Source organism: Chrysemys picta, chromosome 12 (genome assembly GCF_011386835.1).
Source record: "Chrysemys picta bellii isolate R12L10 chromosome 12, ASM1138683v2, whole genome shotgun sequence".
In the NCBI taxonomy this organism is placed as follows: domain Eukaryota; kingdom Metazoa; phylum Chordata; order Testudines; family Emydidae; genus Chrysemys; species Chrysemys picta.
In genome coordinates, this window is record NC_088802.1 from 667,263 (window position 1) to 690,497 (window position 23,235).

Consider the following 23,235-nt stretch of genomic DNA (forward strand, 5'->3'; position numbering starts at 1 on the left):
CAGCCACTTCCAGTCCACGGATGCCGAGCGTCGCCGGGAGGATCCCCTGCTGGCCACGGGGGTCACGGCGCCCTCGGTATTTGCTGGGCTCCTCCCCACCCTTCCCCTAGGCATAGGAAGGAGGGGTCTCGGGAAGCCCTCAGCAGCCGGCTGACCACTCCCAGCTGGGACAGACACTGGTGCCTGCGCTGCATTTGCCAGGCTGCTTCCCTGAGACACAGAGATCAGTTCATTCGAGCGATCTCCCTCCTCCAGCTGGGCAATGAGCTGTTCTTTGGTGAGCCTCCCACTGCGCAGCCCCCTCTGCTTGCACAGCTCCACCAGGTCGTTCTTAAGCCGCTTGGCATACATCTTCCTGCTGGCCACTCACCGGCCTGTGTGCTCACAGCTCCCCACAGTTCCCAGGGAGACCCCTAGTGTGCCAGCCCTTCTCGAGGTCACCACCTCTCTGCCAGGGTCGAGCTGCAGACTCCTCCGCCCCTGGGACCACTCACTGCGATCTCCCGGGGGACCCTGTTACTGCAACAGTCCTTCTCGCTGGTCACACACTCCCAGGGGTGATAACCGTCTCTCTCGGACTCTTCAGCACACCTGGTCCCCATCAATCCCCCTTCGTTTTACTGCTCCCGAGTCACTTACTGCAGGAAGCGCCGTCCACGGGGTGCAGTAGATCCTGCCGCTGCCACCAGTTGTCATGGAGTGTGGGGGAGTCAGGGCCCTGCACCCCCGGCTTCCTGCGATTCACCGTGACTCTCAGCCAGCCAGTAAAGCAGAAGGTTTATTAGATGACAGGAATACAGTCCCAAGCAGAGTGTGTAGGTACAACCAGAACCCCTCAGTCAAGTCCTTCTGGGGGGTTTAGGGAGCTTAGACCCCAGCTTGGGGTTCCCTGCGTTGCACCACCCAGCCCAAACTGAAACCAAACCAAAACTCCTCCTGCTGCTCCTCTCTTCTGTTCAGTCTCCCGGGCAGAAGGTGTTAATTCTCCCCACCCCCATTCCTGGCTCAGGTTACAGCTCAGGTAACTTCCTTCAAGGGAAGTCCCCCCTCCTCACTGCAATCCCCCTGCAACATTCCCAGGTCAAATCTGCTCCACTCCCTGCTCCGTCACACCCTTTTCTGCTGACATGGCCTTGAAGGAAATGAGTTTCTCGAAATGGTATGTGCAACTGCAGCTCTGACTGTTGACTGTTCTTGAGTGCACTGATGCAGTTACCTATAGGGTTACCATACGTCCTCTTTTTCCCGGACATGTCCGGCTTTTCGGCCGTCAAACCCCCGCCCGGGGGGAATTGCCAAAAAGCCGAACATGTCCGGGAAAATGGCGGCTCTGTTTAAGAGCCGGGCTGCCTGAACGCTACCGGCTTCGGGCAGCCCCGTGCCTCCGGACCCTGCGCCGCCGGAGCCCGGGAGGGGAAGTGCCCGGCTGGGGGCGCAGGGTCTGGAGGCACGGGGGCTGCCCGAAGCCGGTAGCGCTCGGGCAGCCCGGCTCTTAAACAGAGCCGAAGAGTCGGGGAGGAGCAGAGCCACGGCGGCTGGATCCTCCAGCCGCCGGGGCTCTGTGTAACTGACACAGTGTCAGTTACACAGAGCCGCGGCGGCTGGAGGCTCTGCTCCTCTTTGGCTCTGTTTAAGAGCCGGGCTGCCCGAGAGCTACCGGCTTCGGGCAGCCCCCTTGCCTCCAGACCCTGCGCCCCCAGCCGGGCACTTCCCCTCCCGGGCTCCGGCGGCGCAGGGTCCGGAGGCACGGGGGCTGCCCAAAGCCGGTAGCGCTGGGGCAGCCCGGCTCTTAAACAGAGCCGAAGAGGAGCAGAACCTCCAGCTGTGGGGGCTCTGCTCCTCTTCGGCTCTGTGTAACTTACACAGTGTAAGTTACGCAGAGCCGCCGGAGCCTGGGAGGGGAAGTGCCCGGCTGGGGGCGCAGGGTCTGGAGGCATAGGGGCTGCCTGAAGCCCAAGCGCTACTGGCTTCACGGTTTGCCGGGCAGCCTCCAGACCCTGCGCCCCCGGCAGGGCGCTTCCCCTCCCGGGCTCCAGCTGCGCTGGGGAAGCGCCGGCTGGGGGCGCAGGGTCTGGGGGCTGCCCGGCAAACCCTGAAGCCGGTAGCGCTGGGGCAGCCCTTTCCCCCTGGCTGGGAGTGGGAGGGAGGAGGGGGCGGAGTTAGGGCAGGGAAGGGGCGGAGTTGGGGTGGGGCTAGGGGTGGGGAAATGGGTGGGGCCAGGGCCCGTGGAGGGTCCTCTTTTTTTATTTATGAGATATGGTAACCCTATTTACCTAGAATCAGTAGAGAAGTGTTAATATTTCCACTCTCTTTCAATCTATCACCTTCATTGCGCGTCTTGGTACGTCTTTCTGAGCCAGCAAGATCACAGAGCGCCATCGTGTTACATCAGGTGCTTCAGAATCTTCAGTCTTTAACATTTTCACAGCGAATTTGCTGCGACTTCGACTGGAGAAAGGATTCCGTTTGGTGCAAGCAATACTCTGGGGCTTCAACCCGAGCTGCAGAAGTTTAAAAGCTTCTTTTGAATCAGAAATCTGAATCCACTGCAGATCTTTTACATCAGAGCAGCCTCTGATGTCCTGAGCAAGACACAGCACCCGTCTTTTCTTGTCATTTGACACTGGGAGCGACAAGTCGAAAACGCACTCATTGTAAATCTCACAAAAGGAAACCCAAACAGAAACCGTCACGTCGCTTGCCACGCTCGTGTTAGGTTGTTCAGGTTCTTTTATGGGTTCTTCCAAGTCTGCAGATGATTCTGAAGTTGTGCTGTGATTGTTTATGCTGTTTTGAGAATCTACCTCTTTCATTGGGCAAAGGATGGAATTTTGAACAGCAATTTCTTCTCTCACTTGTTCTTTAGTCAGCCTATTATAATCTCTTCATCGAAGGGGTTTGAAATCCACATCTGGACACATTTTGCCATCTCCCACAGGGGAGAGGCAGGAGACTGGGTCAACCCTGCAGTGACTCTGCCTCTACCATTGTTCTCTGTCTGCTCCCTCTACCAGCCCCTTTGGCCTCCCTAGGATCCCCCCTCCCATTACTCCCCCTGGGTCTTCTTTCTCTGGAGCTTCTCATGAAGTAAAGTCTGTCATAACAGGTTCTTATCTCTGTAATGTATTTAATTTTGATGCATTTATTAAGTGTTAATTAATGCACTATGGGAGTCCCCTTCAGCCCTCTGTATAAACTGATCCTCTTCTTTCCATATGTTTTGCCCATAGAGTTTTCTGCAGCCCTAGGGCAGCCAGCAATAACCCCTGTGCCTTAGCAATGGGGTGGGGGAAGGGGACCATGGGTTCCCTATTCATGTGATTTGCAAGAAGTGTTATTGTTACTCAGGGCACCAAATGCGTTTAAATGATAGAAGTGCCTTGTAAAATCCCAAAGCTCCTTTTCATTTCTCATGTAATAATCTCATATACAGTATACACACATCTGTTCATTAATTATATGAGTTGAATTTATTATTATTCGAGGGGTAGCCGTGTTAGTCTGAATCTGTAAAAAGCAACAGAGGGTCCTGTGGCACCTTGCATCTGAAGAAGTGAGGTTCTCACCCACGAAAGCTTATGCTCCAATACTTCTGTTAGTCTCAAAGGTGCCACAGGACCCTCTGTTGCTTTATTATTATTGTTATTATTAGCTAGCTAGCTAGGTTACTGGGTTTTTTTCAGTGTGGAAACTGATGTGTGCTAGTTAATAGGTTGAATGACTGAATGACAGAAATCCCCACCACCACCAATGTCCATCACTAAGTCCAGTAATTTTGTCAAGTATCTGTCGCGCAACATGGTGGTGCCTACCCCAGCCCCCCAGCCCCCCTGCCCCTCCTTCCCCCTGCTCTCACTGCCCTCCCTCCACCCCATCCCCCCAGCCCCTGCCCCACTGACGGTGCTGTGCCGGCGCAGGGCCCCCCCGGGGAGGTGATCCAGCCGCTGCCCATCCAACTGCCCAAGAAGAGCAAGCGGTCGATCGACGCCAGCCAGCTGGTGGGCGAGGACGGGGAGGGGATGGCGGTGGACGGGGCCCACGGCCACACGGGCGGCATGGACGAGATCTTCGGCTCCCTCAACACCCTCAAGCGGGAGATCGAGCAGATGAAGCACCCGATGGGCACTCAGGACAACCCAGCCCGCACCTGCCAGGACCTGCGGCTCTGCCACCCCGACCTGCCCGACGGTGAGCGCCAGGCCGGGCTCGATGGGAGACGGGGCGGCGCTAGGGGCTGTGCTGCAGGGGGCGGGGCGGGGGCAGCAGGGGGCTCTCCCCGGGCAGTCAGGGCTCCCCATGGCCCCAGGGCGGCGCTAGGGGCTGTACTGCAGGGGGTGGGGCGGGGGGCAGCAGGGGGCTCTGCCCGGGCAGTCAGGGCTCCCCATGGCCCCAGGGCGACGCTAGGGGCTGTACTGCAGGGGGCGGGGGTGGGGCGGGGGCAGCAGGGGGCTCTCCCCGGGCAGTCAGGGCTCCCCATGGCCCCAGGGCGGCGCTAGGGGCTGTGCTGCAGGGAGTGGGGTGGGGGCAGCAGGGGGCTCTCCCCGGGCAGTCAGGGCTCCCCATGGCCCCAGGGCGGCGCTAGGGGCTGGGCTGCAGGGGGCGGGGCGGGGGGAAGCAGGGGGCTCTCCCCGGGCAGTCAGGGCTCCCCATGGCCCCAGGGCGGCGCTAGGAGCTGTGCTGCAGGGAGCGGGGCGGGGGGCAGCAGGGGGCTCTCCCTGGGCAGTCAGGGCTCCCCATGGCCCCAGGGCGGCGGTAGGGGCTGTGCTGCAGGGGGCGGGGTGGGGGGAAGCAGGGGGCTCTCCCCGGGCAGTCAGGGCTCCCCATGGCCCCAGGGCGGCGGTAGGGGCTGTGCTGCAGGGGGCGGGGTGGGGGGAAGCAGGGGGCTCTCCCCGGGCAGTCAGGGCTCCCCATGGCCTCAGGGCGGCGCTAGGAGCTGTGCTGCAGGGAGCGGGGCGGGGGGCAGCAGGGGGCTCTCCCTGGGCAGTCAGGGCTCCCCATGGCCCCAGGGCGGCGGTAGGGGCTGTGCTGCAGGGGGCGGGGTGGGGGGAAGCAGGGGGCTCTCCCCGGGCAGTCAGGGCTCCCCATGGCCCCAGGGCGGCGCTAGGGGCTGTACCGCAGGGAGTGGGGCGGGGGCAGTAGGGGGCTCTCCCCGGGCAGTCAGGGCTCCCCATTGCCCAGGGCGGCGCTAGGGGCTGTGCTCCAGGGGGTGGGGTGGGGGCAGCAGGGGGCTCTGCCCGGGCAGTCAGGGCTCCCCATGGCCTCAGGGCGGCGCTAGGGGCTGTACTGCAGGGGGCGGGGCGGGGGGCAGCAGGGGGCTCTCCCCGGGCAGTCAGGGCTCCCCATGGCCCCAGGGCGGTGCTAGGGGCTGTACTGCAGGGGGTGGGGCGGGGGGCAGCAGGGGGCTCTCCCCAGGCAGTCAGGGCTCCCCATGGCCCCAGGGCGGCACTAGGGGCTGTGCTGCAGGGAGCGGGGCGGGGGGCAGCAGGGGGCTCTCCCCGGGCAGTCAGGGCTCCCTATGGCCCCAGGGCGGCGCTAGGGGCTGTGCTGCAGGGGGCGGGGCGGGGGGAAGCAGGGGGCTCTCCCCGGGCAGTCAGGGCTCCCCATTGCCCAGGGCGGCGCTAGGGGCTGTGCTCCAGGGGGTGGGGTGGGGGCAGCAGGGGGCTCTGCCCGGGCAGTCAGGGACGTCCCTGGGCGGCGCTAGGGGGCCGTGCTGCTGGGGTGGCTTGGGGCGGGGGGGAACGAAGAGGATTCTTTGTGCACTGACCACCCCCCCCCCCAGGCGAGTACTGGATCGACCCCAACGAGGGCTGCTCCCGGGACTCCTTCAAGGTGCACTGCGACTTCACGGCTGGCAGGGAGACCTGCCTCTTCCCCACCAAAGAGATGTAGGAGGTGAGTGTGATGGGAGGGGGGGGGCTGGGAGCCAGGACTCCTGGGTTCTAGCACGGCTCTGGGAGGGGAGTGGGATCTGGTGGGTTAGAGTGGGGGGGGCGGGGAGCTGGCAGCCAGGACTCCTGGGTTCTCTCCCCAGCTCTGGGAGGGGAGGGGGGACTGGTGGTTTAGAGCGGGGGGGCTGGGGGCCAGGACTCCTGGGTTCTCTCCCCGGCTCTCGGAGGGGAGGGGGGACTGGTGGTTTAGAGCAGGGGGGGCTGGGGGCCAGGACTCCTGGGTTCTCTCCCCGGCTCTGGGAGGGGAGGGGGGACTGGTGGGTTAGAGTGGGGGGGGCGGGGAGCTGGCAGCCAGGACTCCTGGGTTCTCTCCCCAGCTCTGGGAGGGGAGGGGGGACTGGTGGTTTAGAGCAGGGGGGGCTGGGGGCCAGGACTCCTGGGTTCTCTCCTGTTCTAACAGCCCCAAGCCGCCGCTGTCTGGGTTTGGCACTAGAGCAGCTGTGGTGGCTGAAGGGAGGACTTAGCCCCAGCCTCGCCCCCGGCTCCCAGCCAGGCTCAGCGCACGTGGGGCACCCCGAGGTGCAGCCCCCTCTGAGCCCGTCTCTCTGGGTCTCCCCCGCCAGGTCCGGATGTCTGCGTGGCAGGAGGAGAAGCCCCCGCGCTGGTTCAGCCAGTTCCGGGAAGGCAGCAAGGTGAGAGCCGGGCCGGGCGGCCGGTGGGGGTGTCCTGGGCTCAGTGACACCGCCAGGTCACCCCAACAGCCGGCCTGGTCCCGGGGATCCTGCACCCCGATAATACAGCTCGCGCCCCCCATACACGGCCCTGGCCCCTCTGAATGAGCCGCAGGGACAGGCCCCGCCTGAGCATGTGTGTGTGTGTGTGTGTGTGTGTGCGCGCAGATATCTCCTGTACCCCCGGCTCCAACACTGACCCCCCGCTGACACCTGGGGTCTGCAGGGGGGTCTCCAGTGACCGCACCCCCCCCTCCAGCTAACGTCCGTCCATCCAGCCTTCAAACTCCTCTGTCATTCACCCCCCTGGAAACCTCCTCCGTGCCCAGCCCCGAGGGTGTATCTCCCCAGTCCTAGATCCTCATCACACCCCCCCCCCGACTCTCTTCTATCTGATCCATCCATCCGCCCGGCCTGGAATCTACCCATCCCTAGATCCGCCTGGAGTCTTGTCTGCCCGGCTAGTCGCCTGTTTAATGTCTGTCCAGCCCTGACCCGTCTGTTTCCTGGGCTAGGACCAAATCCCCATGAGCCCTGCCCTGATCCCTGAGGGAACGTCCCAGCCTGGCCCAGGCCCCACCATCCCCCGAGCAGCGAAGCTACGGGACCTACCGGCCACCCGAGGGACGGACACGCCACGACCACCCACAGCCACCGAGACCGACGCACCCGGCGCCGTCTCCCGCTGGGACCAGGGACCGGAGAGAGACATCGAAGAGATGTCACCGCTTAGAGCCCACCTGTATTTTAACGTGTAGAGAGAGGACAATTACACCCACGTGCTGGCTGGATCCCTCGGAGCCCCACAATCCTCCAGCCAGAGCTCCCAGAATGCCCCAGCAACATCCCTCAGAGCCCGTGGGCCATATTTCCCAGAATGTCTCAGGGCACACCCTCCATATCTCCCAGAGCCCCTCAGCTCTAACCCCAGACTGGAGTCACCCCGAAACGATGGAACTGGTACCCCAATTTCCCCTCTCATGGGGGAGCAAAGCCATTAATGTCTAATGAACATTGTGAGCAAACCAGAGTTAATTAACGTCAGCAGGGCGGCTGGCTCCCCTGCGCCAGGCAGCATTGTGGACCAAGGACCTGGGTTAACACCAGTGTGCTCCCATCCCCCCTCCCCACAGTGCTGACACCTGTCACAGTGACAACGACCCTCATGCTTCAGGGCAGGTGCCAGCTCCAGGGATGGGGTCAGGAGGAAACTTCCTCCTTACTGAGGGCTCATTTAATTTCTGGTTTAGTCACCTCCTGCAGGGTTCCTGCCCTTTCCACCCAGAGCAGCCACAGGTGCGAGGCCAGGCTAGATGGGCCCCTGGTCCGGTCCAGGCTGGGATTCCTCCGCTTCATTCATTCCTATCAACGGGCTCCAGTCCCCCTCCCCCACGGCACTAATTAATGTCAAAGGAAGAAGAAATGTTAATCTCAGTGGGGCTCTCCGCTCCCCTCCCCCACTATGGTAATTAGTATTGATTTGTGAGGCTACAACCCCTCCCCCACTGGACTAATTAATATCAGTGGAGTGCCCCCCTTCCCCCTGGTACTAATTAGTGTTAATTAACATGGACAGGGCTCGATGGCCCTTCCCTGCCCTACCCCTGCTCTGTCCCTTCCCTGCCTATCAGTTAAAATAATGAATAAACCCTGTTAACATCTCCCCAGGGCTCAGATCCCTGCCCCCCGCCCCCCCCCCCGCGCGGCTGTTTGCAAGGGATTGTTGCTCTGGGTGTATTTAAAAGCCTTCACCAACCTCCCCCCATGGAAGCAGCCGAGGAGCGAAGAGAAGGACGCTGGTTTGATTGTTTTATTTTAAATTAATTCTATTATTTAAGGCGTGGAGACACACAGGGGTCTGGGCCCTGCCGTGGTGTTTGAATCCCAAACAAGCCCACGCGCTCTGGCACGACGCTGCCCGTCCTGCAGCTGCGGGGGGAACCAATTCATTTTCTCGGGGCCGCCGGAGACACGTTTCACGGGGCGACTGTCTTGGCTTTTCGGGGTCTGACAGGCAGCGGGCACCCCCGGTGCTGAGCCGGTGGCCGGTGTAATGTTTGTAAGTAATTTTGGGAGTTGTGTTGTAATATATCAGCTAGAATTTTGCTGCTTTTGGGGGTTGTTATTCTTGGTGTCCCGCCCCCTCGGCTCCCCCCAACCCTCCCCCTGGCCTTGCCCTGCTCGGGCGCTTTGCTCCACCCCGGGGCTTTTTCCGTTGCTCTGTTTTCCTTCACCCCCATGAAAATACGGGCCAGGAACAAACCCACGTGCAGATCCGTGGCCCCCTGCAAGGCCGGCCCATGGCCTGCACCAGCCGCTCGCAGCTGGATTTTATCCCCGAGCCCAGCCCCTTTCACCGCCACCCGGTGCGTCATGCAGCCAGTTACACGGGGGCGAGTGCTATGCTAGGGTTACCATATTTCAACAATCAAAAAAGAGGACGGGAGGAGCCCCGCCCTAGCCCCGCCCCCGTCCTGTCCTAGCCCCGCCCCTGCCCCTTCCACTCCCTCCCACTTCCTGCCCCCTCAGAACCCCCAACCCTCCCCCCCACTCCTTGTCCCCTGACTGCCCCCCAGGACTCCACCCCCTCCCTAAGCCTCCCTGCCTCTTGTCCCCTGACTGCCTCCTCCTGAGACCTTCCCCACATCCTAACTGGCCCCCTAGGACCCTACCCCCTACCTGTCCCCTGACTGCCCCAACCCTTATCCACACCCCCACCCCCTGACAGCCCCCCCCCAGAACTCCTGACCCATCTAAACCCCTCTGCTCCCTGTCCCCTGACTGCCCCCTCCTGGGACCCCTGCTCCTAACTGCCCTCCAGAACCCCACCCCCTACCTAAGCCTCCCTGTTCCTTATCCCCTAACTGCCCCTTCCTAAGACCCCCCCCCAACTGTCCCCCAGGACCCTACCTCCTACCTGTACCCTGACTGCCCAAAACCTTATCCACCCTCCCCCAGAAAGCCTGCCCCGAACTCTCGACCCCCCCCCCGGCTCCTTGTCCCCTGACTGCCCCCTCCTGGGACCCCTGCTCCTAACTGCCCTCCAGAACCCCACCCCCTACCTAAGCCTCCCTGTTTCTTGTCCCCTAACTGCCCCCTCCTGAGACCCCCCCACCTGTACCCTGACTGCCCAAAACCTTACACCCCCAACCCCCAGACAGCCCCACCCAGAACTCCCAAACACCCCCCCCGCTCCTTGTCCCCTAACTGTCCCCTCCTGAGACCCCCCCCACCTGTACCCTGACTGCCCAAAACCTTACACCCCCCCACCCCCAGACAGCCCCCCCCGAACTCCCTGACCCATCCAACCCTCCCCCCTGCTCCCTGTCTCTTGACTACGTCCCCCCCAGAACCTCCCTGCCACTTCTCTGACCCCCGGCCCCCTTACTGTGCTGCAGAGCGGCGGGCTCGACAGCGGGGGAGGGCAGCAGGGTCGGAGCTCCAGACGAGGGATCTGTGAATGCAGGGAGGGAGGGGGAGGAGGGGCGTGGTGTCAAGTTTCAGGAGAGAAGTGCAGGAAGGGCTCTGGCTCTGGCTGTGGGAGCCCCGGCTGCTCTGTAAGCCGCGCGCACGCTCTGCATGGGGGGGGGGGGGAGGAGGGGAAGTCCGGACATTGACAAATTCCCCCCGGACGCTATTTTTAACTCGAAAAAGCCGGACATGTCCGGGGGAATCCGGACGAATGGTAACCCTATGCTATGCACCCATTTTGTGCCAGTGAATCCGGTGCGGAGCTGGAATGCTGAGGCCGGTTCTGGTCCCCCCGGGGCCGAGCGATGAGCCCCAAAGGACTGCTGGGCTGCGCTGGGGCTGGAGCTGACCTAGAGGGGCCGGAGGAGCTCGGCTGCCAGGGGCTCCCATTGCTCTGTAGCCAAGGGGGGTAAACCCCTGGCGGGGGGATGAGCTGCCGCAGTTATAGGCCAAGGCCCGAGAACCAGTGGGGGGACCCGGCCAGGAGCAGGCCGAGGCCGGCACGTAGCCCGTTTCCAGCCCCCAGCGGAGGGAGGGGCTGGCGCAGCCGCCCGCCGGCGCAGAGCGGGGCAGAGACGTTCCCGCGTGTGGAGCCGGAGCCAGACACGTCTGCGGCCGGGACGCGCCCGTCGGGGGCCTGGCGCAGGGATCCGGGAGACCCCGTCCCGCCCGGTGACAGGGACACGTGGAAATGGCCACGGGAGGGTGAATCGGGCCCAGCTACTCAGCGGTGTGAATCAGCAACACCCCCCCCCCCCGACGGCGATGCCGGTTTCCCCCGGGGAGGAGCTGCCCCAGAGGGATCCACCCTCAGCCTGGCCTCAGTCAGAGCCAGGCAGCTGCGGCAGGACCCTGGTAATCAGGGCCGGCTCCAGGCACCAGCTTGGCAAGCAGGTGCTTGGGGCGGCCACTCCGGAGGGGGGCGGCAGGTCCAGCTATTTGGCGGCAATTCGGCGGACGGTCTCTCACTCCCACTCAGTGCGAAGGACCTCCCGCCGAATTGCTGCCGTAGATCGCGATTGCGGCTTTTTTTTTTTTTTTTGCACTGCTTGGGGCAGCAAAAACCCTGGAGCTGGCCCTGCTGGTAATCCCCTGGGGGGCGCAGAGGGGTGCAGGCTGGGGGGACGACACAGCTGCCTTGGGGGTGCCAATCTGCCTGGGGTCTCCTGGAATCCCCCCCCCACACACACACACATGTCTCTCTGGCATGTGGTCACGCCCCAGGTTGTGGGGGACACGTCCGGCCGTGTCCGTGTCCCGGCAGCGGGAGGAGCTGGACTGAGCTCCCAGGGGCTGAGAACGGCGGGGGAGGGGGTTGCAGGCAGGTCACTAAGGGGCTAGAGGCCCCAATCCTGCGATCCCCCAGCTCTCCAGCACTGCCCCTTCCCCAGAGGCGGGCGGGGGACACAGGGGCTCCCTGGAGGAGAGGGGCCGACCGGCCGAGGCGCTGGGCTCAGAGGGGTCCAGGCAGGCGCCCGGCGCTGGTTGCGGTAGCAGCCTGGGGAGGGGCGTTTTTAAGGGGTGTGAAATGTGACTGTTGAGGGTCTCTGTGTTGGGGGTCACAGGGCTGGGGCCAGGGGATCCCCAGAATCGCAGGAGCCAGGGCTCTGGGGGTGCAGTCCTGGGCCTCTGAAATGTCCCCCGGGTTCTGCTTAGCCAGCCTGGCCTCCTGGTAACTCGGCCCCGGGGATTTCAGCCGGATCCCTGCGTCCGGCCTCGCGCGGAGCTTGTCCTGATGGGCTGTACGTCCGCCCGGCTATGCCCCAGTCTGGGCCCCCCGGATCGGCTGTGACTCAGCGTCACACCATCGGTCAGTGCTGAGTGACCCCGGCTGGGGACCCGGCCCTCCATAGCCAGGCCCTACAGCTGCCTGGCAGTGCCCTGGGACCCCGCCTCCCCCTGCTCAGCCTGGCCCCACCAGAGCCCCCCCCATGGGCCCAGGGGACCCTGCCCTCTGTGACAGGTGTGGAGATGGGGGAGCAGGGCTGTGTTTCCTCCTGGGCCCCCCCCTCATGTGTCTCCTGCCCGGGGTGAGGGTCTGGTCCCTTGCAAGCACACAGCTATAAAGACGAGCTTGTGGTGGTGGCAGCCGTTGCTGGGTGGGTGCGAGCTGGGTGGGCAGGGGGGAGAGCGCCTGACCCCAGGGGGAGTAGCTGGTGTGACGAAGTGGGACTGTTCTTAATGTTTCCTCTGAATACTGTGTGGGTGCCTCAGTTTCCCCTATGCATTTCTTAAGTCTCTAGGTGGAGGGATAAAGGCCAGTGTGCATAAATCACTGACACTCTGTCTCCTGGCAACTAATGGCCAGGGCCCCTTCCCCCCTGCGAGGAAATAGCTAAAGGTGAACAAAGAGATCAGGTGACCTCCTGGCCCGGGAAAGAGACAAAGCCCAGGGAAGGAGGGGCTGGAGGGGGTTTCAGAGTTGGAGCTACCTGGGGACTAGGAGTGAGGGCAGACGGGGGTGTCTGGCTCTCTGAACCCCACAATGGACCCGGCCGAGGGGTCCCATTCGCCGCTGTACCTACAAGCTCTGTTTTAGACCGTGTTCCTGTCGTCTAATAAACCTCTGTGTTACTGGCTGGCTGCGAAGTGGGGGTGCAGGACCCTCTGGCTTACCCAGGACCCCGCCGGGGCGGACTCGCTGTGGGAAGCGCACGGAGGGGCATATGCTGAATGCTCCAAGGTCAGACCCAGGAGGTGAAGCCGTGTGAGCTTCTTGCCCTGAAGACAGTCTGCTCCGAGGGAGAGGAGGCTCCCCAAAGTCCTGACTGGCTTTGTGGGGAGCAGTTCCAGAGCATCGCCCGGGGACTCCATGACAGCTGGTCTTTGCAGAGTCCCTGGATTCACCCCACTGCTGATCACCCCCTGTCCTGCTCTCTGGAGCCCCGTGGGGCAGGCTGTCGGCTCTGGGACGGGATTCGCTATGGGTCTGTGCCGGGCTGGGATGGGGCAGGTGGTCCCTTGGGCAGGGGGATCTCTGCAAGGAGCAGAATTTGATGACGCTGTGGGGCCAAGCTCTGTCTCTGAGAGCGTCACCAGGGGGCGCTCCGTTCACACCCGCAGCAGCACCCGCTCCATAGAGCTGGGGGGGGGGAGAGAGCGGGAACATGTCGGGGGGGATCCAGCAGGGGAAGTGCAGGATGGGCCGGATTTCTTGAGAAGTGCCTCACCCATGAGGGAGGGGACGTGTCCCACAGACACCCCCCCACACACACACACACACAGAACATGCCCGCAGGGAAGCCGGCCACACAGGGTCCCGCTTGGGCAGGGGTGTCTGTAGCCGTGACCCGCAGCCTGTCCCTCCGTCTGCACCCCGAGCCTGAGCACCCCCAAACCCCCATCCTCAGCCAGGACCCCTCATTCCGCACCAGCCCCACTCCTCTGACTGCACCCCAGATGGACACACAGCCCCCTGATTGTCTCTAGCATGCGGGGGTGGGGGCCTGGGAGCCAGGATTCCTGGGTTCTATCCCCAGCTCTGGGAGGGGAGTGGGGGCTGGTGGGTTAGAGCAGGGGGGCTGGGAGCCAGGACTCCTGGGTTCTCTCCCCGGCTCTGGGAGGGAAGTGGGGGCTGGTGGGTTAGAGCAGGGGGGCTGGGAGCTGGGACTCCTGGGTTCTCTCCCAGCTCTGGGAGGGAAGTGGGGGCTGGTGGGTCACAACAGGGTGGGCTGGGAGCCAGGACTCCTGGGTTCTCTCCCCTGCTCGGGGACGGGAGTGGGGGCTGGTGGGTTAGAGCAGGAGGGGCTGGGTGGCTCTGTGGTTTCTGACAAGTCCCTTACTCTCAGTGTCCCCCCTTGTACCGTGGGGTGAGGACACCGACCGGGGCTGCATTTCACCTGTAGTTTATTCCTCTCCAGGTGTGGGGCTGGGCCAGGCCCCCGGGTGCCAGCCAGGCTGCAGGCCCAGGGGGTTCCGGGTGGAAAGTTCCTGGCACCGAAATGACGCCCGCCCATGGGACCTGGTGTCTCAGTGACGCACAAACAGGCAGCAACGTCGGGCTGGGGTTAGCGCCTCCGGGGCTCGGCCAGTGGCAGCGCGGCGCCGACCCGGCATCACCAGGCGCTGGGCAGAGTCGGGGCGGGAGGGCCGGGGAGCAGAGTGTGTTGGGTGCTGCTGGGGCCCGGGGCTGGGGGTGGCAGGGGGGCTCAGAACCATCCCTGGTGGGGGGAAGTGAAATCGGGTGAGGGGAAAGCAGATGTCAGTCTGTCTGTCTGTCCACCCACAGTCGGACGGGGTGTGAAACGACGTAGAGCGTTAACTCTTTCTGGGTCGCGGGGCCAGAGAAACGTCTCCACTGGGCTGTGGACAATTGCATGGGGACTTTCACGCTGACCCCGGATTGACGGCCCTGGACTGCCAAGGCCCCATGTCCCGGCCCCGGCCCCCTGAGCCAGCCAGTCCCCTGCCCTGCGTCTGGATCAGAGTCCCCAGCCCCCCCAAAGGGCAGAGGCCCCATGTCCCATCTCCTGAGCCAGCCAGTCCCCACCCCGGCCCGTCAGCGCAGCCCCGTCCTCTTGCCCCCCAGACGGAGCCTGCGCAGGGAAAGCTGAGGGGGTCGTGCTCAAGGGCTGGAGTCAGCAGGGCCCGTACTCAGAGCTGGGCTGGAACCCAGGAGTCCTGACGCCATGGGGCTGCCGTAGCGACATGATAGTTAAGTTGTGACACAGACTTTGGTTAGCCCAGCGGCAGGACGGTGAATAGCCTGGGGGGTGTGGTAGGGGGGCGGGGGCAGGAGCAGGGCCGAGATGGTCTGTGTGGGGCACTGGAGAGAGGAGACTCCATGGCGGGGGGGGTGGGGGGCAGGGCCGGGATGGTCCGTGTGGGGCGCTGGAGAGAGGAGACTCCATGGCGGCGGGGGCCTTGGCCAGCAGTAGGAGCAGCAGGCCAGGCTCTGAGTGACTCACACAGATTCACGCCCTCGTCCTGTGTCCCCCCCGCGGGGACAGCCCATGGGAGCAGCTGACAGGGACGTCCCCACGGCCTCGTCTCCCCGCTCTCCGGGACGCTCCCCCACCAGGATCCCAGAGCTCCTTGCACCCCGATAGCACTGGGGCCAATTCCCCCCACAGAAATGCAGCCACCTCTGGGGTGGGGCCTGGCAGCTGGGAAACAGCACATGGCACTTTGGGACAGGAAGTGACGGAGACACCAGTACCCAATGGGAGCAGTGCGATGACGGGCCAGGGGAGCGTTAATGGCCACGGTGGGGCAGGGGCTGGGCCTGGCGTCTCCCCTGCAGCCCTGGGGCAGGGTGACAGCGATAGAGCAGGGCCGGGCTGGGCTGGGGGGAGGGGGAATGTGAGCACCCAGCCCACGTATCGCCCCAGAGGTTGTGGGGTCCCCCATAGCTGGGACCCCACAGTCAACCCCCCAAGCGGGATGTGGGACTCTCTGACTGGGATGGGGCTCTGGTGTCACTGGTGAGTCTCTGGGCCCCTGGGGGGACGGGGCTGTGACTCCCTGGGGGGTTTGGATCCCTGGATAATAACTGCCCTGTCCTGCCCTGCTCTGCTCCATCCCTGAGCTGCTCCCCTGCCCCATAGCCCAGCTCACTGACAGCCCCCCCCATCCCAGCCCGGCTGGGCCTGACGCTGCCCCCCAGGCTGGGGTGTCCGTGCTGTGGGGCTGCAGCCTGGGCTCTCCAGGGGGTGGGAGCATCTCCCCCTCTGCAGCTGCCTCTCCCCTGGGAAAGGGGCTTGGGGGTCCCGCTCCCCATGGCCTCCTCCCTGCTGCCCCCACCCCTGGGGAAGGAACCGGTCTGCACTGGGACTGGGAACCCACAGCCCCCCCCAGGAGTCACCTCCACTCCCAGAGCCCCCCTCTGGGGTCCTGCCCCCTCCCTTCCGTCAGATCCGGCCCTGCCCAGGCCCCGCCCCAGCACAACAACCCTGATCCCTCCAGCCGCTGAATGGCCCCATGGTGTGTCTGGGGAGTCCCCCCCCCCAGGGCAGTTGCTCTGTGCCCTGCGTCCCCTCCCCGCAGCCAGAGCCCAGAGGGCCCAGAGCCCCCAGCCCTGTCCCGGCCCTGGGGGGGGGTGGGCAATGAGCACGGAGCCGGTGGGGGGCTGGGGATGGTTTATTAGGGTGTAGCAGTTCTAACAGCGCCCGGCCTCGGTCCGGCTTCCCCCAGGTTGCGGAGCAGCGTCCCCCAAAGGTTCCCCGAGGGCAGCGGGGTCAGCGAGAGGGAACGTGGGGCTGGGCTGGGACAGGGAAAGGGTTAACGCAGGAGGGGTCACCCCCAGGGCCCTGCTGGGACTGAGGGGCAGGGACGGGTCCCCAGGCGGGGACAGCGGGGGCTGGAGCCAGGCAGAGCGCGGGGAGCAGATGGGGACAGGAAGGGACCGGCCCCAGGTTCTGCATTCTCCGGGCTGGGCGAGGGGCTGGGGGAGACGGACGGAAACTCCTGCCGGCCGGGGGATCCAACGCCCAGGATCTAACGCAGGAGCCCTGCAGGGAGAGGGTTAGGGTTAGGGTTAGGGAGAAATCAGCCCCTGGCCGTGGGGCTAGCGGGACGGACGGGGGATTTTCTCTGCCAGGCCCCAGGGCGCCCCAGGGACTCTGCCCGGCAGCCGCAGGGCTGGGCGATGCTCGGCAGGACCCAGGACCCTCTGCCCCCAGGAGCAGCTCGGGGATCGGCCCGAACGGGGACCGAGGGAGCCGCAGCCTCCTCCTCCGTGGGGCCAGCGCCCCATTGCCCAGCTGCCCAGGGGCTGAGCCGGGCGGGGGTCAGGGGCCGCGGGGCAGAAGCAGCTGCCCCACGGGTGCCCCAGGCAGCCTGTGGTCAGTGTGGGGGGAGGCGGGTTTAACGAGGGGAGGGGGATTGAAATTACCTGCAGGTTGGGGAACGGGGCGCCCTGAAAAACAAAGAGAAACATGGTCAGAGCCTTGGGCAGGGGGAGCCGGTTCCTGGGGGTCAGAGCTCCAGCCCCTGCCCCACGGCATGGAACGCCCCTCACTAGGAACCCAGCCCCCATCCAGCCCCCAGATTCCCCTGAGCCACCCCAGCCCCACGTCCCCCCCAGAGACCCCCTGGTGCCCCGCCCCCGCCCGGAGCCATTCACCTTTCTTATTCTTCAGGTAGATGAGGAGTCCGGGCGCCAGGAAGATCAGCCCCAGCACGAAGCCCCCGACCCCCGTCAGCATCTTGCTCCTGGCGGAGTCAGACTGCGCTTCTGAAACAGGGACATGGAACGGGCCGGGTCAGAGCCAGGGGCCTCCGGGCCAGGCTCCCGTCTGTGCCAGTGACCGGCGCCGGCCGGGGCAGAGCCAGGGACCTCCGGGCCGGGCTCCCGTCCGCGCCAGTGACCAGCGCTGGCCGGGTCAGCGCCAGGGGCCTCCGGCCCAGACTCCCGTCTGTGCCAGTGACCAGCACCGGCTGGGGCAAAGCCAGGGGTCTCCGGGCCAGGCTCCCATCTGCGCCAGTGACCAGCGCCGGCCGGGACAGAGCCAGGGACCTCCGGGCCAGGCTCCCGTCTGCGCCAGTGACCGGCGCCAGCCGGGACAGAGCCAGGGGCCAGAGCCCACAGGAGCAGCTATGGAACAATCTGCCCCTCGTCAGGGCTCCTCCTGGTCTGGGATCATCAGAGATCGGGCTCAGGCCCTGCACTGCGAGGTCTGAGATCCTGCCCATTGTCAGCATGATCTGGTCTAGCCCTGGATACTCCTGTCAGTAGGGTGATGAGACAGCAAATGTGAAAAATTGGGACGGGGGTGGGGAGTGATAGGAGCCTATATAAGAAAAAGACCCAAAAATCGGGACTGTCCCTATAGAATTTGGGACATCTAGTCACCCTACCTGTGAGCCACAGAAATGGCCAACCCCTTTGTGAACCTTGCTCAGCTCTTGGGTCCGTTATATCCTGTGGCAGTGAGTTCCACAGGGTAACTACACAGTGTGTGGAAAACGTCTTTCCTTTTACCAGGTGTGAATTTGCCCCATTTCCATTCCATCGAGTTTCTCCTTGTCCTTGTGCTGTGAGACAGGGAGAACAGACGCTCCCAGCCCAGGTCAATAGATTTGGGTTAGCAGGGCTCGTACAAGTGCTCTAAAAATTGTGAGTAGCATAGGCGCCAACTCCATGGGTGCTCCGGGAGCACCCCCGGGGAAAAATTGGTGGGTGCTCTGCATCCACCGGCAGCTCCCCACGGAGGTGGAGCGTTGCTGAGCTGGGGCAGGGAGAGGTTCCTCTGCCCCCCGCAAGGGTTACTTCCTGTGCCACCCCCGCCCACCTCTGTTCCACCTCCTTCCCTGAGTGCGCCGCCGCCAGTCCGCTTCTCCCCCCTCCCTCCCAGGCTTGCCAGGGAGGAGGGGAAATGCGGTACGCCCGGGGGAGGAGGCGGGGCTGGGGATTTGGGGAAGGGGTTGGAATGGGGGCAGGGAAGGGGCAGAGTTGGGGCGGGGTGAGCACCCACCGGCGCCGCGTGAAGTCGGCACCTATGGTGAGTAGGGTTGCTGCTTTTGCTAAGCACAAGCATAAATGTAAAAATATGGATGTAACTGTTAAAACTGTAGAAGAAAAATTCCCCCCACAAAAGCAGTGTCCTTTTCCAAATCGGCCAAACCTTATACTGCTAAAACCATTGAATCTCTGCTGCAACAGGAAATCATTCGTGCATGTACTTCCATGTGCAATTCTCCAATCTGGCCAGTACAAAGCCCAGATGGATCATGGCATCTTAGTACTGATTATCAAAAATTAATGAAGTGTCTCCAGCTGTTACAGCTGTTGTTTCCAAAATGCCTAATCTAATTAATCTGTAAATCCCAAAGCAAAATGGTTTTCTACCATTGGCACCTGTTGGGTTTGAATATAACTATACGCTTTAGATAATGAGTTCAGCACTTCTGGAAGAGTGCTCCCTGGGTGGACATGCATCAGTACTTTACCCCGAACCTAAATTCTCACGAGCGTTGAAATGTAAGAAATACAGCAGCAAATGAATCCCATGATATTGAACAGTCAGCACACCCCACCTCAACCCATTGCAGTAGCAACTAAAGCAGCACCCTGGATTTCCACTCCGCACACGGAGTATAAAAACCAGGACGTGAAATTAAAGTTTTAAATAAAACCAAAGTGATCAATAAATACTTCAAAGTGCTCAGAGCAGGGAAATCGAGCTTCCTACGGAAAACTCCAGCAGGAACCACTCCCGTAGATTGATGGTCAATCCATGAGAGGGCAACAGACTCTAACACCATCTCTAGGAGGATGTGACTAGTACGTGGTACTAGGTGTAGGTGTAACTAGTACGTGGTACTTATCTTTAGGGGTTGTATGTGCTGTGACATTTATAACTTTGTTGGTAACCTTAATACAACTGCTAAAAGACAGGCGCTCTTGTATGTGTTAGGTGCCTATGGTTCCACGTGTTCCTATGGGCTCTAAATCCAGAACAAAGAAGTGGGCTGTAGCCCACGAAAGCTTATGCTCAAATAAATTTGTTAGTCTCTAAGGTGCCACAAGGACTCCTGTTCTTTTTGCGGATACAGACTAACACGGCTGCTACTCTGAAACCTGTTGTTGAATTTGAGGCTGTAGCCCAGAGCTGAGCCCACTGGAGTATAATTAACATTAAATAGAATAAAAGGCGACAGTAGACAGCGCTTTGAAGTCTTGGCTTGGGCTGGTATTGGTGGGGGCTGGGTGACCCAGCACGCTTACCCCAGTGCACGGCGAGGGGGCCCTGCAGGCTGATGTGCTCCACCTGGCAGGTGTAGACGTCCCCGCGCCGGGGGCTCATCTCCAGCATCACCAGGATCTGGAAGGTCCAGTCTCCGTTCTGGAGCAGCTCCGTGGACACCACCCCGGCCGTCTGCTCCTGCCCATTCTTCAGCCACTTGATCTCGATCCCCCCGGGATAAAACCCCGTAACCGAGCAAACCAGCAGGTGGGAGTGGGGCTCAGACCCCGATTTCGTGGGGGAAACTTTCACCTTGGGCTGAACTGGGGGGAGAGAGAGAGGGGGCTGGGAAAGGGTCCAGAGACAGAGGGGGGCTCAGAGAGAACAGGTGCCCTCCCAGGGAAATATCCCCCCCATATGCCCAGCACCTGCCTAGGGCGATGCTCCCCAGGGTGTGTGGAGTCCAATCTCCCCCAACCATACACACGGCGCCTTTCCAGGACAGGGCATCCAACCCCCTGATACACCTGGCAGGTGCCCGGGGCAGGGCACCCTGGATGTGTAAGGTCCCGTTCCCCAGTACATGCCCAGGACAGACAGGGCTCCCCATGGTGTGTGGGGTCCAATTCCCCAGCCACCCCGTTCCCCCCTCACTGCCCCGGGGTGGGGCTGGTTCTCTCCTGCCCCCCATTGCCCTAGGCAGGCTCCGGCAGAAAGGGCCCGGGGGGGGGGGGGGGGTTGTGTCCTGTCACTGCCATGGGGACAGAGCCAGGGACTGTCTGACCCTGGGCCCAGGGAGACGGGGTCTCAGCGCAGGGGCTGTCCCAACCCCCCAGGCAGGGGCATCCCAAGGGGGGGGACGGGGTTGAGGGGTGGAAAGTTCTGCCCCAGCACAGGAAGGGGGGTAGGAGTTGCAGCAGCCGCCGGCCCGGGGGGGTCTGAGTGGGGGGCGCTGGGGGCTGAACCCCTCAGGGGGGCGGGGGGCTGGGAAGGGGGAGGGGTCAGCCCCCCAACACTGACCCCGGGTGGGGCTCTGCGCTCTGCCGACAGGGGGCGCCGCAGCCAGACCGGGAACGGCGGGGAGGGGGGGAGAAAGGGAGAGTCCGTCCCCCCGTTACCCCGCCCCAGCGCCTGCTGCTGCCCCCCCGTAGCTCGAGACGTTGTTACCCCCCACACGCAGCTGGCGGACCGCGCCCATGGGGGGGGGGGGGGGGGGGCTGGTCAGGGCGTGTCCTGCTCCGGCCCCGCCCCCCGCGCTCACCGCTCCGGGCCCCGCCCCTAGAGCCCCGCCCCCCGCTCACCGCGGCGGCCGACCACCTTCGCCGTCTGCGCCGCCCCGTAGTTGTACCGGCAGAACCGGTCCGCCGCAGCCCGCCTGGATCGCGGGGCGCTGTCCCCCCCCCCCCCCCCCGCACTCACCTCTCCGGGCCACGCTGTAAGGCTCGATCCCCCCGTAGTTGTGCCGGCAGAACCGGTCCGCCGCAGCCCGCGCGTCCGCCAGGTACTGCTTGTCCTTGTTGAAGTACTCGGCCTGGGGCCGCCCCACCTCCGTCTCCCCCACGTACACCCCCACGTCGCTGTCGAAGTGCATGAACTGCTGCTGGTTCCAGATCCACCGCTCCAGGTACCGGACCCGCTCGGTGCCGTTGGTGAACAGACACTCCGCGTTCTGCTGGAACACGAACCGCCCTGCGGGGGGGGGGAGACGGGCTCAGGGACCCGCCGCCTGCCCCCGGGCTCGGAGCTCAGCCGGGGGGGGGGGAACAGCCGGAGGCCCCCCCCCCCCGCCCCGAACCCCTCCCGCACCCAGGGGAGCCCGGCGGCCGGGCAAGGACAGTCACACCGAGCCCAGGCGGGGGGCGGGGGGAGACGGGAAGGCAGGGCGGGACTCCCCAAGGCATGTGGGGTCTGATCCCCCCGGATACACCCAGCACCTGCCCAGGACGGGGCTCCCCGGGGCGCTGGGGTCTCTGCTCACCTGGGGGCTCCGTGCAATGAGCCGGGTGGGTTCTCAGCACCGCCAGTGTCACTAGCAGAGCCCCAGCCCAGCCGCTCCCGGCCCCCAGGATCCGACCCGCCCCCATCGCTGCTCCGGAGGGAGAGACCTGGAAAGGCGTCGGGACCCCCAGACTGAGACCTTCTCTGCCCAGCTCCGAGCACCAGCCCCGGGACGCTGCCCACGGCCCCGGGGATTGGGCACCCCCAGCCCAGGGGCCAGTCAGCACCGGGGCTGGGCAGCATCATCAGTCGCCAGGCAGAGCCGGCCCCAGCAGGGCTCGGTTCCCTACTTCTCCCTCGTAGGGGGCAGAGCAGGGCCTGGGGTCGGGCTGCAGGACTCGCCCGGTGCCTGCCATGGCCCCGGGACAGCTGGAGAGCGGGGCCAGCCCAGGGACCAGCCCCCACCAGAGCAGGGCCCCCAGCAACGGGCCTGGGACCCTCCGGCCCCTTCCTCTGGGCTGGTGCTTCGACCCTCTGCTGCCGGCTGGGGCAGGCCGGGTGTGTCTGGGGGTCTCTGGTTTGTTGGGGATAAATTTAGCCCCAGGGGAAGGTTTGGGGCTGGCCCCACAAGCAAAAATCTGAGCTTCCCCCTCTCCCACCTCCATGGGCCTGAGCCCTGACCCCGGGACCCCACCAGAGCGGGGGGCTCAGTGTCCATGGGTCAGGCACAGCTCGGCCTCCCAGCTGCTCCCACCTCGATCTCCCTAAGGGGCTTCTCTGGCCCCCCAGCAACGGGCCTGGGACCCCCCCATCCCCTTCCCCTGGTGCCTCAACCCTCTGCTGCCAGCTGTGGCAGGCCGTGTGTGTGTGTGTGTGGGGGGGGGGTCTCTGGTTTGGGTAAATTTAATCCCAGTGGAAAGTTTGTGGCTGGCCCCACAGGCAGGAGTTCTGAGCTTCCCCCACCCGCACAGGCCTAAGCCCCTCCCCTTTGCTGCTGCATTCACCCCCCACCCCGTGGGGCAGGGCCGGGCCAGTGTCCCCATGGCCCAGCTGGGGAGGGAGGCCCAGAGAAGTCAGTGACTGGCCCAGGGTCACACACAGTCTTTGGCAGGGCTAGGAATGACCCCAGGGCTCCTGGGTCCCAGGCCAGCTATGGTGACCAGACAGCAAGTGTGAAAAATCGGGATGGGGGGGTAAAAGAAGCCTATATAAGAAAAAGCCCCCAAAATCGGGACAGTCCCTATAAAATCGGGACATCTGGTCACCCTAAGGCCAGCGCCCCAACTGCTGGGCCAGCCCCTCTCCGGCCCCTCTATTGCTCAGCCCCTCCTGCCGGGCACAGTGTGAACATCCAGTGCGGTACTTGGGGCGGGGGGGTGAGTTGGTGCCATGGGAGGTGGGGAGGGTTTAGGCAGGGGATAGGGACCAATGCGCCACACATAGGGCCCAGTGTCCCAGTCTGCCATGGATGATCCCCCAAAACCTGTCCGTGGCCTGGTCTACTCTTTACAGAGTTCTGTGGGTCAGGGGTGTGACACCCCCCCCCCCCCCCGGTGCAGAGCTGTGTTGCCAAGCCTCCCG

General features: G+C 63.8%; 2 protein-coding genes across 2 annotated transcripts; one reads left to right on the plus strand and one right to left on the minus strand.

The window, feature by feature from the left end:
* The first annotated feature begins 3,876 nt into the window (after positions 1 to 3,876).
* LOC135974873 (collagen alpha-2(XI) chain-like) lies at positions 3,877 to 6,721 on the plus strand. Its single transcript, XM_065563996.1, has 3 exons — positions 3,877 to 4,188; positions 5,780 to 5,892; positions 6,512 to 6,721. Exons 1-2 carry the CDS (start codon positions 4,020 to 4,022, stop codon positions 5,887 to 5,889), a joined length of 279 nt encoding a protein of 92 aa, XP_065420068.1. The 5' UTR covers positions 3,877 to 4,019; the 3' UTR covers positions 5,890 to 5,892; positions 6,512 to 6,721.
* Positions 6,722 to 16,155: 9,434 nt separating this feature from the next.
* Positions 16,156 to 21,892, minus strand: LOC101948032 (DLA class II histocompatibility antigen, DR-1 beta chain-like). The gene is made up of 6 exons (XM_065563984.1): positions 21,695 to 21,892; positions 21,136 to 21,405; positions 19,758 to 20,039; positions 17,154 to 17,264; positions 16,923 to 16,946; positions 16,156 to 16,539 (listed from the first exon to the last, which is right to left on the minus strand). Exons 1-6 carry the CDS (start codon positions 21,798 to 21,800, stop codon positions 16,526 to 16,528), a joined length of 807 nt encoding a protein of 268 aa, XP_065420056.1. The 5' UTR covers positions 21,801 to 21,892; the 3' UTR covers positions 16,156 to 16,525.
* Between the last annotated feature and the right edge of the window lie 1,343 nt (positions 21,893 to 23,235).